Raw genomic sequence first — 20,344 nt, 5'->3', positions numbered from 1 at the left:
TTAACTCTCCCATTCTATTAAATAATTTCATCCACACAGCATGCGTGCGTTTGCGAGTGTCCGAGAGTGCCTGTTTTACGCCGCGTCTCAAATAGAAACTGGTCCTATTTGAGATGCTACACTCCCGCCTCTCCCATCTGTTCATTGGTTTTCTCGACAGAATCACAATGATACTTTATGTAAACCAACGTGGGTAGCCAAGGACGCATGCTCGCGGCCGATGTGGTTTCCGTGTTAGGGGTGAAAGGTTAAAGGTTAGGTGTTGGTGTGGGTGTACTGAGGTGCTGTGCAGTACCTCTGAGAGGTCTCCGTTCTTGATGTGTGCTCGGGCCATGCTGTCCAGCCAGGTGCGTCGGAGCTCAGGCGTGCTGGCGTAGGAGCGGGCCAGGCTGTACTGCAGGTCCAGCAGCATCTCAGGGTCCTTCTCATGCTCCCTCATCTGAGCTGTGGCCATCAGAACTGTCCGGATACGCTTGGTCAGGCCCTTCACCTCCGAGGGGAACGCAGTTGACTGCACATAAACACAGGCATAAGACTGCATTAGCCCACTGACCTAAAGTCGCACACACACAAACAAATCATTAAGGTTAACACGAGGTTACTCATCACGAGAACAAGCAGTATTTCACTGACTCACTTTTAGTATACACACAGTACAAGCTTCAGCACCAGACACTAAATCAGATTCTGTGGGTTTAAATATCACTTTTCAAGACCAATATCCTGTACAAAGAAAACAATTAATTCAATATTAACACTGGAAGCAATCAAAGATAAACAATGCACAGTATGAGTCATAATTAGACCAAAGCCATGCAGATCTGGGTCAGTTACAGTACATCCTCCTCAACCTCTGGTATACAAGATTCCCAGGCTCCCTATGGTTAGAATGGCCAGATATACATTACCCTACCTACTCTACCCTCTTTGTTAGAATGGGCCTACAGCCTACACACACACATACACATGCACACACACAAACACGGTTCTCTACTCTACCTTCATGGCCTTGTCACTGTTGGCGAAGTTGTTGATGATGGAGAGAGATTCCTGGAAGCGTGAGCTGCCAGTCAGCGCCACGTCGGAGATCAGCTGGCTCACGGCAATGATGATCTGGGCAGGAAAGACAGGGGAACACAGCGGGGACACATATTAACACAACAGAGACAGACCCTCTCTGTCTTACTAGATGAATAATGATCCCTAACCAGTCATTTCATAAACCATAAATGATGAATTACAGTGCATTTGGAAAGTATTCAGACCCCTTCACTTTTTCCACACATTTCTCCCTTGATCCTGACTAGTCTCCCAGTCCCTGCCGCTGAAAAACATCCCCACAGCATGATGCTGCCACAACCATGCTTCACCGTAGGGATGGTATTGACCAGGTAACGAGTGGTGCCTGGTTTCCTCCAGACGTGGCGCTTGGCATTCAGGCCAAAGAGTTCAATCTTCGTTTCATCAGACCAGAAAATCTTGTTTGTCATGGTCAGAGTCCTTTAGGTGCCTTTTGGCAAACTCTAAGCGGGCTGTCAAGTGCTTTTTACTGAGGAGTGGCTTCCGTCTGACCAGTCTTCCATAAAGGTCTGATTTGTGGAGTGCTGCAGAGATGGTTGTCCTTCTGGAAGGTTCTCCCATCTCCACAGGTCACCTCCCTATTGCTCGGTTTGGCCAGGCAGCCAGCTCTAGGAAGAGTCTTGGTGGTTACAAACTTTTTCCATTTAAGAATGATGGAGGCTGGGGGCGCTCAGTGGCGTAGCACACTAAGGCGCATACCATATCATCGCAAGGTCCCTGGTTCGATTCCGACCATTGACATATCCTGCATGTCATCCCTCCTCTCTCTCACCCATCCTTCCTGTCAATCTCTACAATCTCTATCCCAATAAAGCAGAAATGCCCTAAAATATATTTTAAAAAATAATTAAAAAAAAGAATGATGGAGGCTACTGTGTTCTTGGGGACCTTCATTACTGCAGAATTTTTTTTGTACCCTTTCCCAGATCTGTGTCTTGGAGGTCTACGGACAATTCCTTCGACCTCATGGCCTGGTTTTTGCTCTGACATGCACTGTCAACAGTGGGACCTTATATAGACAGGTGTGTGCCGTTCCAAATCATGTCCAATCAATTGAATTTACCACAGGTGGACTCTAATCAAGTCGTAGAAACATCTCAAGGATGATCAATGGAAAAAGGATGCACGTGAGCTCAATTTTGAGTCTCATAGCAAAGGGTCTGAATACTTATGTAAAAGTGATATTTCAGTTTTTTTATTTTTAATAAATTAGCAAACATTTCTAAAAACCTGTTTTCGCTTTGTCATTATGGAGTATTGTGTATAGATTGATGAGGGAAAAATTTATTATATCCATTTTAGAATAAGGCTGTAACATAACAAAATGTGGAAAAAGTTAAGGGGTCTGAATACTTTCCGAATGCACTGTACCTCTGTCTATTGAGTCTAATGTATTGTTTTCAAGTGGTGTTGTTGTGTGTACTGGGAATATGAATGCAAATTAGCTATGTAGCTAAATCTGTCAGCACATTTGCATTTACGGTCATTTGAGATGTTGACTAATGTGACTACCACTGACAAATACATTTGAGTGTATGCTTTGCTTGTGAGTTGGCATGCTCAATGTTTAGGAACCCACACGTCAGTGACTTTATACTCACTATATACTGTACATTATTGAGACATGCAGGCCTGCATGTCTCAATAATATATATATACACACACACACACACACACTCACCAAACAATTTATTAGGAACACCTGTACACCTTCTCATGGTGGAGGTGGTGTAATGGTGTGGGGAATATTTTCTTGGCACACTTTGGGCTCGTTAATACCAATCAATCATCGCTTGAATGCCACAGCCTATTTGAGTATTGTTGCTGACCATCATGGCCACAATTTACCCATCTTCTAATGGCTACTTCCAGCATGATAATGCACCATGTCACAAAGCAAAAGTCTGGTTTCATGAACATGACAATGAGTCCAATAATGTATTTCACCAGTTAACATGGCTAGCTATATCGATTCATTTCAGAGACAGATCAGACGTTCTTCTAGCGGTGTCACAGCAGCTTGAGCAGACGCAGGTTTGTTGTCACCCGAGTGAAGGACCTATTACCTAGACCTATTACCTAGACCTATTACCTAGGCCTATTACCTAGGCCTATTACCTAGACCTATTACCTAGACCTATTACCTAGGCCTATACCCACATGCAAAACCTTCTAAAAGCAATCCACTATAAGGTCCTCTCTGATGAGTAAGTATTCAGCTGTTTAAGAGAAGGTGTGGATCCTAAACAACCTGCTTAGTGGTATGTATATGTTATTTAGTAGACCAACAAACGGTACAGTACTGTAGCAGGAGTCAAAGCTGAGTGTACTGGAAAACCTTATTTTGTGCATAAGATATATATTTCTGAGCCCAGTAAGGGACTACAGTGCCAATTGACTAGTTTATCCATCCATCCATCCATCCATCCATCCGTCCGTCCATCCATTCATCAGCATTGTACAGTTGACTATGGTACTAATCCCCCAGTCCCAGTGTTGTCAAATATAGTCAGGCGTGCTGCAGGACAATGCAGTGCAATGTCTGACCTGCAGGTGAGTGCGTAGGAAGGTCTTCCTCTTGGTGTACTCATAGTTGTTCCTCATGAGCAGGTAGAGCAGGGCCGAAGCCTCTGCGCGCAGAGAGCCCAGCTTGGACACGCAGCACTTCAGCACCTCGTAGCACAGAGCAGCACACAGCGTCACACGGCCCTTAAACAACACTGCTGGGAACTGATGACAAAACAATGGCCTTTGGTCAATATACAGTTGTACAGGTTTCAGTCACAACATCAATGATACAGTTGGCAGGGGTTTAATCCCTGCACACCACAGCTGCAAGTCGCTGCACTTCAAAGCCGCCGGCGTACCGTGTACGTGTTGTGAAGTGCCGAAAGCCACCACAAGTTTATTTAGTATAGCGGTTTTTGAGGGATCGTTTAAAGGGGGAGAGTGTGCTAGATAAATTGTCATGCCTTTGTTTGTTAATTGGAAACCATCAAGAAAAAGATTACCCTCCCCCATCAGTATATCCTAAGATTAAACGTTCAACTCCTGGCTGGCTTGGGAATAATAAACAATAATCAATAAACAATAATCAACAATAATCAATAAACAATAAACAATTACAAAAACACATCTCACACCGGATTTTCGGTGGCTCTAACCATCCGCTGTGCGCTCTCTCCATCCTCTCTGGCGAGAGAGGCAAAGTCTGATATTTTTAGTGACAAATAGGACACTATTGAAGATGTCAAATTAGTTGTCAATAATGGTCGTCATTTTTACCAAGACGGCCTCTCAATAGTGTCCTATTTGTCACCAAAAATATCAGACTCGGAATTGGGAATTGTCATTGTCGGAATTGGGACAAATGGCCAAAATGCGAGGGTGAGCAGTTCAGATGGACATACTGACAAATATATGCAACACTCTTGTTATCAGAGCTGTTTATTTGTTTTATTCTTGTTATTGCACATGGCATGTAAACATTTTGATTGATTCATGAAAGTTCTCATGTCAATCATGTGAAATACGTTCAGTGGCAGCGCAGAAACTTAATAAGACGAACTGCGCTCTTTGCTTTGTGAGTGTGTCCATATAGCCTACTGCTGAAATGCGCGGAATCAACTGAGAAACATTATATCCAAATTGAAACAACAACTCATGAGCTACTCTTCACATAATTAATCAGGCGGCAATGTTTGTAAACACACTATAACACACTGTAAACATATCCATCATGCTGAACGATGCCTCCTGGTGGTTGTATTGATGAGGTGAACGACTCACTATCGTCACACCAGTGGCTTGGCTCTAAACCTCTGCCAACTATATCATATTCTGCAGTATTAAGCTGATGGAGACAGTCATGTGCTGTCTTACTATTTACATGTATCTGATACAAAGACAGTAATCTTTTGATCTTCCATTGTGAATGGTGATCAATGCCCCCCTCTCTCAGCCCGGAAAACCTATTTACAGTTGAATGAGCATGTCTGGTGGATGTCTGGAGCATGTCCTCGTCTGTTGATTGTAAATTCCTATACAGCATTACATGTTTAGTGTTTTGGGTTCGGCCTGTAATGGGCACCGTTCTCCTGTGTGTCCTTGACACACATAGCGTTACACTTATGGTGAAACTTCCATTTGTTTACAACAGTTTGTTTACAGTGCCTTCGGAAAGTATTCAGACCCCTTCACTTTTTCCACATTTTAATGGATTCAATTAAAATAGTTTTTATAGGGTCTCTGATTTACATAGTTTGTAATTCATTTCTATGCAAATACTTTTAATTCAATCCATTTTAAATTGAGTCTATAACACAACAAAATGTGGAAAAAGTGGAGGGGTCTGAATATTTTCCGAAGGCACTGTATCTTGTATGTTTCTTTGAAACTATTAAATTGGTTAATTTGTTTATACTCTATTATATTCTCATTCTTCCTATGTGCCTCAATGTGATGTTGTGCGCTAGATAAAGATTCTGTTAAAACAGCACAACATAATCGTAACCAGGTTACCATATAGTTCACATTAATGTCTAATGTTCATGTGCATAGTTAACAACACGGAGACTGAGCCATCAACATCAGGTATCATACCATGTGTAAACTCCTCACAATTTATTTTAACTTATACATGGTCATAGGATATTGGGATTTTTACTGTAACACTAGGATCCGGTATGATCAAGTGTCTGTCACACAGGGATGAGCAAATCATTATTAAATCATTATTAATCATAAAATATATTTTGGAGTCAGATATAACGTAATGTTAACTTGTGTTCGTTGGTCATGTGACCACTGGTCATGTGTAGAGTCCACTTTAAGTTTACTGGGGAATAAATGTATGTTCTTTATTCTTATCCCGTTCAGTCCTTATCCTCTTATCCTCTTCTCTCACTTTTACTAATTCTTCAATGTAACAACAAGAGCAATATACAACATTTAAGAATTTTTTGTATATACAGTGTCCAGCTACAATATAGTATGTAATTCTATACTGCACATGTCTACTGTTGTACAGCTAAACTTGTCCTTGTATTGTGTTGTATGTTTTTGTTGGTACCTTGTTGATGAAAGCCCTGAGGGTGGCGAAGACGTGTTTGAGAGCAGCCTCTGATTGGGCGACCTTCAGGAAGGTCAGATAGACGTCAAACACTTTCTTCATCAGGGGGTTGTGACCATCGCAGTCCAGCAGCTGGGTCTGAAGACAAAACAAACAACCAAACACCTGGTCAATCATATAACACGTGAATGTAGATTTCAAGAAATGTGTTCCATATAAAACTACATTTGAATCATAATTTTCCATGGCTATGTCCTATGAATGTGAAGTCAATGCAGTTCGTGGAGTGTGGGCTGGACCCACCTTAAAGCTCTGTGTGAAGAGAGAGAGGACATCCAGGACACTCAGGCAGGCCTCGGTGGAGATGCTGCCCTCAAGCAGTGCCTGGTGGTGGACCTCAGCTTCTGACGGCCCGGCCCCTGGACCACGGGTGGGGTGGGGGGTGGGGGTGGGGGGGTAGATAGAGAGAGGGAGGGACAGGGAGAGAGAGAAAATAGTGAGAAAGAGAGAGAGTGAGAGAGGAAGGAGGACAGAAAGAGTTTGAACACACCTGTATTGTACACTTAAGGAATGGAACACATGTACATGTCAGCACACCGTGCCTTCTTAGAAAACAAAACTGATAAAAAAATAAAAAAAATAAAAGAAATGTGTACATGAGGCCCTGAAAGGAGAAAGACGTAACAGTGTGTACCTATATTGAGGGTTAGAGAGGTATCCATGGTGCTGAACTGCTGCATCCTGTTCTGCATGAGCCCGGCTCGGCAGCGCATCACAGGCATGGTCTGGGACTTCCTGTCTGAGGTGAACAGCTTGGACACCCACACCTCCTGACTCCTACAAACAGTCAGAAAGACACATAAAACACATGTCATAAAGATGGGTAGGGAGGCATATTATATTATATTGTATTACACAATACAGACAATAGTCACAGAGGCGCAGAAAAGATTCGGCAAATATCCTCCATCCTCACACAAAATGTTACATGTTTGTTTGTTCCACAATAACATTTTAATGAGTATTTAGTGAGAATGTAATTACGCAGAACCATAGATATGTAGAGTTCAGCCAACTCTGTTTGAGTGAGATTTTTAATTGTGTTAAGGAGTGAGGTAGTACATGGAAGTATGGCGACCCAAGAAGTGGGAGGGGGCGATAGGAGAAGAGTAGGAAAACAGAATGGTCTCTGTGTGAACGTCTTTTAAACAAACCACTGGGACAAAAACTAACAAAAAAAGGAAAAACAAACAACACTGAATGAAGAACGGAAGCTACCCGCATGAGCTGGCCCCAACCCACAGAAGGTTGCTGAGAGTCTGGCCACTTATCCCTGCGGGGCTGGTGAGTCCCTAGTGGGAAGGGTGGGGTCTGCCTCGTGCCAGTTTACATTTGTTTTACGTTTAGACAGACTACACTGCAGGACAGGTTTTATATCCATGTAGATCACTACCTGGTAGGTAGGATACAAGCTACCATGTTGGCAGTGAACATTCCATGACAATTCCAAAATGTCACTTAAACAGTGTTGGCTTAACTACATACTTATGGTTCTGTGTAATGCTTGTATCAGGTGTCCATGCTCTAATCCCTATGAGTGCTGTCAACTCATCGCAACACCGTCATACAGTACCTGCCAATATTTCTCTTTCCAACGTAGCGGAACTGCACCAGACATGCCCTGACAGACACAAAGAGGTTTAACATTAATGAGATGGGTTAGCTCAGTTCAAGCATTTCCTTTCCAAATACCTATTCTCAAGCATTGTTCAGTTGACTGATAAATTGATACAGCAGACTAATTGACATTAAGAGTTCCACAGGACAGAGAGAGAGCAAGTTCAGAAGATTCTCTTGTGAAATGAGTTTCAAACCATTTAGTTTTTGACAGGCTACTAACACCCAGCAGAGCATTACACAACATATTTTATTTTTGAGGCAAGCCAGGCCTGATATCACTGGTATAGTTGAATGCTTGACTATACATGATCCCATGTATGTATAATTGCGGTTCATTAACACAAGGCAGTGACCCTGCATCCATAGAGCTTTAGTGACTCACTCCAGCAGACTGAGGAAGTTCATGATGTCCTGAGGGTTGACTTTGTTCCAGTAGGCCAGCAGGTTGTCTTCAGACACAGGGCAGGAAAGGAGAAGGCCAGTGAGACACAATCTACCAGGCTAGCTATTACAGGCCATACACCAACAACCACTCAGGAACCAACATTAAACAATGCTTGTATGCTAAAATTAGAGGAATTATACTGGTGAAGCTACTGAGTTCAACACAGGTAAAATAACCCTAACATTTGATATACTGTATATCCATTCCTACATAATCAAGCCATTTTCCCTAGTGATCTAAACAGTGGGAAATGATTAGGATGAAGTTGCCTTTAGACACTTATCTAATTGGTGTTGACATTTTTTTTCTTCAACAGGCTGATCCTAGATCTGTGCAAAGGAAAATCTACCCAGAGCGTGTGAGAAGAGAGGGGTACATGTCTGGTGTGCTGAACAGAGATGTAAAATAGTGTGTCTGTGTCTGTGTGTGTGTGTGTGTGTGTGTGTGTATGTGTGTGTGAGTGTGTGTGTATGTATGTGTGTGTGTATGTGTGTGTATTCCTGACTGACCTTCTGACACAGTCCTGATGATGTGCAGGAAACACAGCAGCAATCCCTTAATCTCGTAGTGACCCAGTCGACCAATGGGAGGCAGAGGACTACTGCTCATGGTAGAACCTCGTCTGTGCAGCTGAGAGGAACAAACTTTTTAATCATAAATATAATTCAGAATCATGAGATTTAATCATTTCAACTGAACGGATGGTTCAATGGTGGTTCCATTACCAACATAGTATTTGGCTGCGTATCACAAGGGATAGGAAAAGATACAAAGCATCTGTACAGAGAAGGACTTACAGATAATAAAAGACTGTTTATGCTGCAGGGAGAAAGAGGAGTGAGTAGGTGTTTTTGGTGTGTATTCAGCTTTTGTCAATTTAACTGCCTATGATGAGTGTTGAACGAAGCCCCTTTCCATTGATTTTACTTCGAAGAGAATGAGCTGCATTGTGTGTTATGCTGGCCTGCGTTTAGGCTGAGTGTGTTATCGGGATAGATACCAGACGTTTCACACTGTGCTGCAGCGATGTTGTCCAGCAATACAGAGGGCAGACTGTGTTCAGAAACCAGATGTTTAAAAGTGAAACATCTGATGAGCTGTACAGCATGTAGAATGTGTTATTTTGGGCTGCTTTCAGACACCGGACGTTGTACATTGTGTAGCTGAGTTGATGTGAGGTTTGTCTCTCACCTCAGTGTTGTCTGGCATGCACGGGTCGATATACAGGGAGATTCTGGAGTCCTCTCTTCTCACCACATGGCCGTTCTGAGGTACCAGACCTGGGGAGAAACATGTTTAACAAGCCTTCTCAGCATTCATCTGTCTTTGGCTTCTTTTAAATGATCTAATGAGCCAATGTTTGTGTTTTATGGATGTATCTAATAGAGGGGGGCAAGATAGGTCATGCACAGTCAGTCAAGGGCAAAGCTTGAAATTAAACTGATTATTGATTATATTAGTCCAATTATAGGATATTTTGAGGGGTCATAAATGAACCCTTGCAACTAAGAACCATACACTCACCGGCCACTTTATTAGGTACACCTGTTCAACTGCTCGGTAACGTAAATATCTAATCAGCCAATCACATGGCAGCAACTCAATGCATTTAGGCATGTAGACATGGTCAAGACAACCTGCTGAAGTTCAAACCGAGCATCAGAATGGGGAAGAAAGGTGATTTAAGTGACTTTGAATGTGGCATGGTTGTTGGTGCCAGAGGGGCTGGTCTGAGTATTTCAGAAACTGCTGGGATTTTCACGCACAATCATCTCTAGGGTTTACAGAGAATGGTCCGAAAAAGAGAAAATATCCAGTGAGCGGCAGTTCTCTGGGCGAAAATGCCTTGTTGATGACAGAGGTCAGAGGAGAATGGCCAGACTGGTTGGAGATGATAGAAAGGCAACAGTAACTCAAATAACCACTCGTTACAATGAAGGTATGCAGAAGACCATCTCTGAACGCACAACACGTCGAACCTTGAAGCAGATGGGCTACAAAAGGGGGTCCAACCCAGTACTAGCAAGGTGTACATAATAAAGTGGCCGGTGAGTGTATATTTCCATTTTGGTAGGTTTTGGTGGTGACATATTTTTAGTTGTACAGTTAATATGAATCATCCAGAGTTTTGATGTTGTATACAGACCATAAGTAGACAAGACGTACTGTACTATGTATTTTAGTTAAAGTTTAGATGTCTGGATATTATAGTTAACTGATATTTAGATTCAAAATCTGAGATCATCAGTACAGTATATGGTTATTTTTTGCAAGGGTTCAAATGTTCCTTTATTTCAACCTTGTCTACTGTTGGCTATATTAGTATTGGTATCTGGATAAATAAAGGTTAAATACAAAAATAATTGGTAGGTACACAGTGCAGTCTGTTGATGATCATGGTGATTTCTAACAGAAGCCACACTCACCATGGTCTCTATCGATAGCAGTGCTGATCCTGCGGCTGTCTATGGAGCCAGCTGACATCAGGTCATCTCTGGAACTCTGGAAATGCACATTATCAATGGGGTGCAGTTAAAACAAGTATCACAGAGTTTCTGTATTCAACACTACTGTGCTTCTGAGGCAATTTGGCTAAACAACAACAAATTGGCTAAAGCTGAAACTCAGCTATGGCGAGAGCTATGGATGGTTAACATTTAACAATTAGCATTCAATAACTTGTTATATTATAATAAGTTTTTATTCTTAACATCCCCCACACCCAACAGCCAATATAAGCCTCACCGAAATAATGGTTTTACACAATCTTAGGGGGCACAAGATTGGGTGTTAGTGACTTTTATTTAACCTTTATTTAGTCACATTGAGACCAAGTTCTTTTTTTACAAGGGAGCCCTGCATAAACACAGTTTACAATAACACATAATACACATACAAAATGACAACATAATAAAACACAATCAAGAAAAACAAACACATTTAAAGAGGTCCTTAATCAAAACTTTAAACTGCCCTAGCGGCACCAGAGCAACCAATTGAAATGTTCTCTGCAGATTGTTCCAGCAGTGAGGTGCACCACAACTAAAAGCGGATTTACTCAAGAGTTAACCAACTCTGAGAACGAGTTGGGTAATTGATGTTTTTGAATTTCAGTAATGAGGTTAGGTAACCTGGGAGTTTATGCAGTAAGGCTATATACACAAAAAGGGAGTAATGAAGACATCTACAGGACTTTAACGAAGTCCAGCCAACTTTTGGATAAAGTATGCAATGATGGCACTATGGTAGATAGCATTTAAAGGTTTAAGAGTAGTGGCTGTTGCATTTCGGTAGATGACTATCACCATAATCAAGCACTGGCATGAAGGTTGACTGCACAATCCGCTGTCTGCTGTTCAGGGAAAGGCAAGATCTATTCCTATAAAAGAAGCCCACCTTAAATCTTTGCTTTTTAACAAGCTCCTCTCTATGTTTTCTGAACATCAAGTATTTGTCAAACCATATGCCTAGGTATTTATAAGCAGGGACAGAATGGTGGCACCACCTAAAGTACATAAATCAGATACATTTTTCTATGATTTGGTAAATAACATATATTTAGTTTTTCCAGCACGAAGCACCAACCTCAGCCCAACAAATACTCTCTGCAGGACCGCGAATGCTGACTGTAGCTTAGAAAGAGCCTAGTTAATCGTAGGGGCAATAGCATAAACAACAGTGTCATTGGCATATAGATAAGGTAAATAGAAAGGTAAATAGAAAAAGAACTGGACCAAGAATTGATCCTTGTGGAACACCCATTGTTATGTCCAGAAAACCTATAAATAAGGCAGCACATTTTTTTTTTCTGATCTAGGCAATTTATCACATCATCTAAGACAAGTGTAGCAGCTGAGACTGTGCTATGACCAGGTCTAAAGCCAGATTGGTGCACATTTAGAATAGAATGGGAAGATAAAAAGGTTATTAGCTGGGAGTTGACCAGTGACTTTCAAATACTTTGGAAAAGCAAGATAGCTTGGATATTGGGCAGTAGTTATCTAGGTCAGGGGGGTCACCACCTTTATGGAGAGGGAGCACATGGGCTGCCTTCCCAACCTTGGGGATAGCACCTGAGGTAACAGTCAGAGTCAAAATATGTGTCAATGAGAGGGTCCGAAAGCTGCAATAGGCCTGGATCAAGCACATCAGCCCTAATGGATCTTTTTATGTCCATTTTAAGCAGGGCATCTAGTACATCACAAGTAGAAAACTGCTGAAATGAAAACAAAGATTCGCTAGTAGTAGACTGATCTCCCATCGAGACAACTGGGGACTAGGAGATGGGGGCGCAGTTGACCAGGGTCAGCCAAACCACCATTTTAGTTTTCTTAATTAATGCAGCTGATAAGAGAAAGATTCAACCAATAAAGATCATGTAAAAAACCTTGCTCGCTAAAATGTTTAAAATGTATTTTTGTAATGAAGCGTGGAGCTGATTTTTTTTAGATTAGCTGTGATAGTTGTAAGCCATCACACAAGTGTTTGATTTTATCTGAGGTTTGAGACAACTAGTCAAGATTAAAATCACTAATCTATTATTACTAGTTCAGAGAGTACCTAGGAGGCTAGAAGTGCAGCTAAATGATCCAGGGTACTATGATGAGCAGATGGTTGTGGATACACTAAGGCAGGACCTCAGGAGTAGAGGGTGACTCACGGTGAAGCCCAGCCCAGGGCTGGAGGTGTGGTGCTGGATAGACAGCTGCTTCAGGTTCTGGTACAGCAGCTCCAGCAGTGGAAGGTACAACAGACAGATCCGGGCCTGCTGGTTCTGAAAACAACATTCAAGTAACATCAGTATTAATGTAGCAGTAATGTAGCAATAACAGTGTTTCTCAACAACAGTAAAACAAAGTTAACAGCCAGTGCTTGAGGTGGATTTAAAGAGCTGCTGACACTTGGGCTCATATTTTTCAGAACCGGTATTCTAGGTGCTGGTACTAAGTGACAAATTCATCAATTCAACAACTCCATAGGGCTATCAACACCTTCACCTGAAACATAATACTATTGCCACCTCTTCACAGCTCTCATTGTCGTCACTATTTGCATGAACAGTTGTGTATTCACATGGATACATGATCTGTGTATTTACAGTGGGGGATTACACAGATCCTGTATCCATGTAAATACACAACTGTTCATGCAAATAGTGACGACAATGAGAGCTGTGAAGAGGTGACAATAGTATACTACTATACAACAAAGATATTATGTTTCATGTTTCTTTCTATGTTACAAATATTTGCATTTATAAGACGTTTTGTTTACATAACATCTTGGGAGACGGACATACCTTTACTTACTGTAGTTATTCATTCACCCAAAGAAATAAAAAGTATTTTGCCGACAAAAGCACTGCCATGTTACAGAACACCAATACAGTATGTAGTGCTGCTCAGACAACAAAGATATCCTAGAATACACCAGACATGCATTTAAAGGCTTCCTTAGATTCCTCATCTCACCAGCCTATTTATTTCCTTTATTAATAAACTCATAAGCTCTTTCTCTCTCTTCCCTACTCCGTCTCTCTCTCTCTCTTCCCACCCCCCCCTCCCTCTCCCCCCCCCCTCCCCTGCTCCCTCTCTCTCCCCCCCACCCACCCACCCACCTTGTATGCAGTGTACCGGTCATCCATGGCGTGTTTGATGAGGAGGTTCTTAAGCACGGCCACGGCCAGCTGTCTGACCTCAGGACATCCCTGCAGCCCCTCGGCCACCTCCCTCAGCAGCAGGCCCACCAAGAAGTGGTTCCTGCAGTAGTCCTCCGTCAGGCTGAACTCCAGGCTCTGGTCTGGGATTGGACAGCAGAGCAGGGGTCAACATAAAGGTCATGGTTCACGTGAGAGGTAAGGTCACAGGATTGGGCCTCTCATGCAGTTTACTGTGCTACTAATGACCATGCATGTTCTGTCTCTGTGTAATACACCAATGGGACATGGGAAATCTGCTTATTCTATGTCTTTGGTATGGTGCTCACTGTACATACAGCTGGCAACCTAGGTGATGCAGATGCTGTATCAGGGTGCATCTATGATTTCAACCAAACTCTTCATATAGGGTAGCACTAAATGGTAGCATTCAAGTGACATGGTGTACTTTGATCACACTCATGAAATGAAGTGTCTTACAATTCCATATTCAGAAGAGGACACCACAACAAAACACTTTCATTTTCAATCCAGTATTTTTTATTTGATGCATACAACACCAATTCTCCAAAAGAGGGAAAATCTGAGAAAAACCTGTGAGATCAGGAACACCTAATCGGTTGAAAATTAAAAATAAAAGTAGCATTTGTCATCAATTTAGAAGTGTACAGTACCTTTAGGCCTATCAATTCACTACAGTAGAATGTGTGAGTGTTTCATTTTGTTCAAGGCCCTCACAGGTTGTTCTCTGAATCACTCTCAAAGCTCTCTAGGTATTCTACAGACAGGACTAACAAGATCAGAACATAGGAAGGACAGAGGGAACGGGAGAATGCAGCAATCCCACACGTGACCACATGAAAGACATTCCTCACGCCTTTCAAGTCTTCAATAATCAAACATTACAAAGAATATTCATTTCTGTGTTTCAAGCCAGAAACAAGCCAAGCACCACTGCACTACAAAGCATAGGCCCAGACAGACAATGAAGGAAGACGTGTTAGCAGTCATGAAGCGACCAAAATAACCCCTTGTCCCTAGGGCCTAGACACATTGGATTGGATAGGTATCAAGGAATGTACAGTTATAAGATACAACAAATAATAGTCTCATTACTGTACATTCCTTGAAAGGGTATTAGGAAGAAGACAAAAATTCCACCTAGCAAAGAGATACAGTCATCTTGCTTTTATCCATGCAATCCTTTCAGATCTCTCAGTGTCTATGGTGTAGGGGGCTAGGGATAGTTTCTGAACAGGGCCAATGAGTGTCCTGGGGAGTGAAGCTAGCAGAACGGGGTTAGTGGTTATGTCCACACAGTGCAGGTAGCAAACGTGGCGTTGATATTACCTACCTACGGTGGTAAAAAGCTCCGTTGCGTACGAAATCAAATCTGACAACCACAAGCAAAAATAAAAACAGAGGAGGGGGAAAATTAAAAATGAACCAACCATGCAGTATTACCAGAACACACTGTGGTTGAAGTACTAGTGTGGGGCAAACATCATTCATTTTAGAGCACCCCTCTGTTCGACTCCACATGAACTGTTCTGTAATAGACTTTTTGAGTATGTGACATCGGCCGAACCAATCAGGCAGGTTAATGGGGGAAATCATGGGTGAGAGAGGAGGGTGATGTGAGAGCTGGTTGTGTGTGGCAGGGAGCATACACAGGGACAATAGATAGGGTCATAGGGTCATAGGGTCATAGGGTTAGGGTTAGGGAAAGCAGCTTACCCTGAACTCTCTGCAGCTTAGTGCGGCCAAAAGCCATGGGCAAGTTGAGGGGGATGTAGTGCTCATGGTTGCACACTGTCATGAGAAAGTCATACTTCATCTCTGTCAACACCTGTAGCAGACAAACACTCAATTAGCAGAACATTTGATAACACTTAAAGGTACACTTTGGGATTTGTGCATCTGTTTTATGGTCATTTTTATTCATAATGCTGTATATACCCATTGATTCTAGAAGAATAGGACTAATGAACGCCTAATATGCTCCGTACAAATGTCTTACCTGGTCATAACCCAACATTTAAGGTTGTAATATATATACACACATCCAATATACATTTAATAATACATTATTATTGTTTTTTACAATATATCTCTATGAAATATGTTTAAAACAACCATTTAAATGGACTGTTAGTCTTTGCGTTCAGAGCCCTGATGAATTTGAGAGCGGTCACATTTCCCCAGCCCCATCTCTTAACTTTAGGCTGTACCAAATCTAAGTGGTAGGCCATTATTTGACTGAAAAACGAATTGTGGATTGCAGCTTTAACTTGAAGTGCCAACTTATAAGGTGTGAACATACAGCATACAGTATATATACTATATATAATACACAGTACATATACCTAATACACAGTACATATACATAATACACAGTCCATATACATAATACACAGTCCATATACATAATACACAGTACATATACCTAATACACAGTACATATACCTAATACACAGTACATATACATAATACACAGTATATATATACATAATACACGGGGTGGGTGTTGGTGTCATTTGTTAGTCAAATATACTGTTTGCAGCAGATAAGATTGTGTTGAGCAGCCTAGCCTATATGAGGAAACATGATTGTACTGTGCCTGGGGTAGATAAGAGCAGGGTGAACATCACGCAAAATAATTAAGCTTGTTAGATTACAACAAAACACTCACTCAATAATCATCAAACAACTGGAATACAGTGTACAATATACTGTATTCATGATACAGTGTGTACTGTTTACTGATTATTTGATGATCAAATGAATGTATTGTTGTTTATATTATAAATCACAAATATTATCTAGTTATTGCTGTATTATTGGGTATTGTGTAATATTGTTTTACTTTTGTATTGCATGTTGAACTACAATTGTGTTCTATTGTGTTTTCGAGGAGAGCTTGCAAGTAAGAATTTAACTGTACTGTAATACACTCGCCTCTATCTCAGTACATATGACAATGAAGGTTTAAGTTGAAATGCTTCGGTGTAGGCCTGTTTCAAACAAGGCTTTTGCAGGCTTATGTTTTACCTGCTCTCAGAGGCTCTCGGCTGAAATATTGGGCTATATAACATTGGGCTATATAATATTGGGCTATATAATATTGGGCTATATAATATGGGGTATGCATCACAGCTCACATTCCTAATGAATTACTTTTTGCTTGCAGCGGGTATTGTAGCTGCAACTGTAGATTAATTACATGGTGATGGGCTGAAACTAAATCAAAGCATTGTTTCTGAGTGAATAAATAATGGAAAACAATAACTCTGACTCTCTTTTCCCAGGGCAGACCATCAGTCATGCTTACTTGCTAGGTTGTCAGTGTATTCTGGTTAGTGCTAAGATTTCTTATCAATCACCTTTGGCTTGAAGCAGGGACTCAGACCTCTCATGATAGTACCTGATAGGTTGTCAGTGTGTTGTGGTTATTGTACCTTTGGGTCTTTGAGGCTGAAGCCACACATGTAGTCGTTGACCAGGCTGAAGGCAAAGCCTCTGTTCATGAATGTGAGGCATCTCTGTTGAAAAGAAGAGAGATTAGGGTACTTACAGGACATACACACTAACCAACTAAACAACAACCACAACAACAACAACAACAACAACCACTTCTAAACACTCATGACTCACAACAAATAATATGTTGTCATAGCATAACCAAGGAAGTGCAAAAAAAAGCATCTGATAAGAAAAAAAAGCAGAAATACTCAAGTCATTGGTTCTCCAGGGTAGCGTCCCCCCCAGTAAACTCAAATAAACCCAAAATTGTTATGCAACCTTCATTTATACAGGCTAAACACTCTAAGACCAATGCCTCTTTTGCAGGTGCACCATGTCATTTGTCATTTGTTATTTCAAGGGAAACAATCACATCCTTCCCCAAAGAGGTCCTCAATCAACATGCATCATGTGTGCAGGCACACTGCAAGAGGAGCTGTCAATGTCTCGTACTGATTCCAGGCTTTGCATTTGGAGTTTGCTATTGGTGTCTGTCAACATGAGGACCAAAGAGGTATCAATGAAAGTCAAGGAAGCCATTATTAAGCTAAAAAAACAGAAAGAAACTGAAGCATAGCCAAAACCTTAGGCTTGCCATAATCAACACTTTGGAATATCATTAAAAATAAGAAAAAAAATAAGAAAAATTCCTGGTCAATCATGGGGGCAATAGTATATACTGTACAACAGTGTCATCGGCATACAAGTGCAAGTTACAATAATTTACAGATAGCCCAATATTGTAAATAGTAAAAAGGGCCGGACCAAGAATGGATCCTTGTTCTAAATAAACCCATAAACAGTATTTCTGCATTAACTGTTCTCGCATCAGATGCTTCTTCTTGTCAGTTCTTTGTTTATATTATCTATATAATCTATGGGGAGTTACAGGTGATAAAAAGTGTTGACAGTATGTTTAGTTGTTTAGTGTAGGCCTTCCTATCCGATGCTTATTCTCTTTCTATGTAATAATGATACATCTGATTTGTTAAGAGCTTTTCACAGGCATCAGCATCTAGAAATATGTAGAGCATTATGGCCTAACCTTGATGAAGCCGGCCAGGCTAAGGTTGATGCAACGGGCCTCCTCAGGAATCTCCACGTGGCGGATGGTGATGTGGGGCATGATAGACAACAGCAGGGACTGCAGCGCCTGGTGGAAGCTGTCTGGGAACCTCTGGGCACGCGGCATCTGACACACAACTCAGTTCCATAAGAATTATAATGCAACAATGCAGGGAAATTGTGCTGGAGAAAGCAATGCAAATGAAATTACATTAAGTAACATGACAAACTGAACTAATTTGGCAACCTGAGCATGTCTTAGAGATATTAAGGTGTGTGTTTGTTTGAGTGTGTGTGTGTGTGTGTGTGTGTGTGTGTGTGTGTGTGTGTGTGTGTGTGTGTGTGTGTGTGTGTGAGTTAAAAATGTGTGACAAAGACAAACATGCAGGGAAGAATGAGGAACTGTTCATTGCTAAATATTCTTGTCAGAGAGAGTCTGAAACACCCTGGGTGCAAAGGTTCAAATAAGTATTTGCAAGTCAAAGCACTCTCTACATTGTATCTCCCTTTCACTCCCTAGCCCTTTGTGTGTGATAGTGGATACTCTTTAACATACATGAGGAGGGAAGATAAGAACCTGCATCAGGACAGAAATACAAACCTTAATCCTGTTGCCCTCTTGCAGGTACTGTGCCATCGACTTGGCCATGGTTTCAAAGAAAAACCAGGAATACTGAAAAAGAGGAATTACTCAAAAGACAAGAATACATCATTGAAGCATTTGTGAGCTTTACCTCTAGAGTAACCTATAAACGTATATAACAACTGAAAACTGCATACAAGTAGGCCTAACTGTTTTCAAAAGCTGCGGTGAGACTGAGCTTAGCTTGTTTCACTGAAAATGCTTGGAATCCACTCTGTCTTTGTAAAAAACAGACTGTCACTTTATGGTTATACAGTATGTGCTTTACTGACATCTACTGTTGAGTATGGGAATTGCAGGACAATAGGCTCCATGCACCTGCAGTACATGACTGAACTCCTTTGAATTGAGCACAACAATAACCTCATCCACTTTGAACTACTTTTCAAATAGGACAAATTAATGATCATACCATAATGATAACAGGATGGCAAATGTTCATAAGATAAGACAGAGTGTGAGAGAGAGAGAGAGAGAGAGAGAGAGAGAGACATAGACACACAGACACACACACCTTGAGCAGCTTATTGCTGGTGTTGAAGTCAGCTGTCTGTTTGAGAATGGCCGTGACTGCGGTGGCCAGGACTTCATGAGTTGTTACAGAGTTCCCAGACACAACATTGTTGGTCACAAACACGTACTGTGGACAAAACACATCAACTCACAATCATTGCTTCGTATACATAATATATTCTCCAAATTCAACACATTTACAAAAATTCCATAACACTTAGTTACTTTCAACTGAAGACATAGTAGACATGTATTCAAAGCTAAGGCAAGGGCATGGCCTACACTATAACCATGTTGTTGACAGACAGTGCTGTATGCTGTGTAGTACAGCTCACGTTTGTGACAGTATACCTTGAGAAAAGAGCGCAGGTAATGTTCCAGTCCCTCCTCATGGCACCGAGAGACGATATGTATGATCACCCTGAGGACATAGATCATTGACATTACTGATTCTCTGTTCAGTCTTATCGACAGCAACATTACATTTTTACATTGAAGTCATTTAGCAGACGCTCTTATACAATTCATTTCTAAGAATTACAACATTTTTTACTAACATTTTAAACTTATGGTCAGACAGCTTGTAGAAAAAAAAATGAAAAAAGAAGAAAAAACCATAACTAGTTTTCTTCCTTTCTTCAGCACTGTGACTGCTGATGGCACTTGTTC

The 20,344-nt window shown here is 41.3% G+C and overlaps 1 protein-coding gene across 1 annotated transcript in view; it reads right to left on the bottom strand.

The window, feature by feature from the left end:
• The window catches only part of dock11 (dedicator of cytokinesis 11), a gene marked incomplete at its 5' end in the record, with an annotated part of 57,606 nt that overhangs the window by 12,786 nt on the left and 24,476 nt on the right, over positions 1–20,344 (bottom strand). Inside the window, 19 exons of the mRNA XM_083682868.1 lie at positions 296–511; positions 1,000–1,113; positions 3,628–3,810; positions 6,152–6,289; positions 6,455–6,570; positions 6,846–6,988; positions 7,785–7,832; positions 8,214–8,280; positions 8,786–8,906; positions 9,468–9,556; positions 10,703–10,778; positions 12,937–13,050; positions 13,894–14,075; positions 15,670–15,781; positions 17,391–17,474; positions 18,500–18,646; positions 19,121–19,192; positions 19,677–19,802; positions 20,027–20,096. Of these exons, the coding sequence (XP_083538994.1) occupies positions 296–511; positions 1,000–1,113; positions 3,628–3,810; positions 6,152–6,289; positions 6,455–6,570; positions 6,846–6,988; positions 7,785–7,832; positions 8,214–8,280; positions 8,786–8,906; positions 9,468–9,556; positions 10,703–10,778; positions 12,937–13,050; positions 13,894–14,075; positions 15,670–15,781; positions 17,391–17,474; positions 18,500–18,646; positions 19,121–19,192; positions 19,677–19,802; positions 20,027–20,096 (2,218 nt within the window). The remainder of the gene's footprint in view (positions 1–295; positions 512–999; positions 1,114–3,627; positions 3,811–6,151; positions 6,290–6,454; positions 6,571–6,845; positions 6,989–7,784; positions 7,833–8,213; positions 8,281–8,785; positions 8,907–9,467; positions 9,557–10,702; positions 10,779–12,936; positions 13,051–13,893; positions 14,076–15,669; positions 15,782–17,390; positions 17,475–18,499; positions 18,647–19,120; positions 19,193–19,676; positions 19,803–20,026; positions 20,097–20,344) is intronic.

The sequence above is a fragment of the Argentina silus genome, assembly GCF_951799395.1.
Source record: "Argentina silus genome assembly, chromosome: 1".
NCBI lineage: Eukaryota > Metazoa > Chordata > Actinopteri > Argentiniformes > Argentinidae > Argentina > Argentina silus.
Note: the sequence above shows the minus strand (reverse complement) of the source record. Positions and strands in the feature narration are given on the sequence as shown.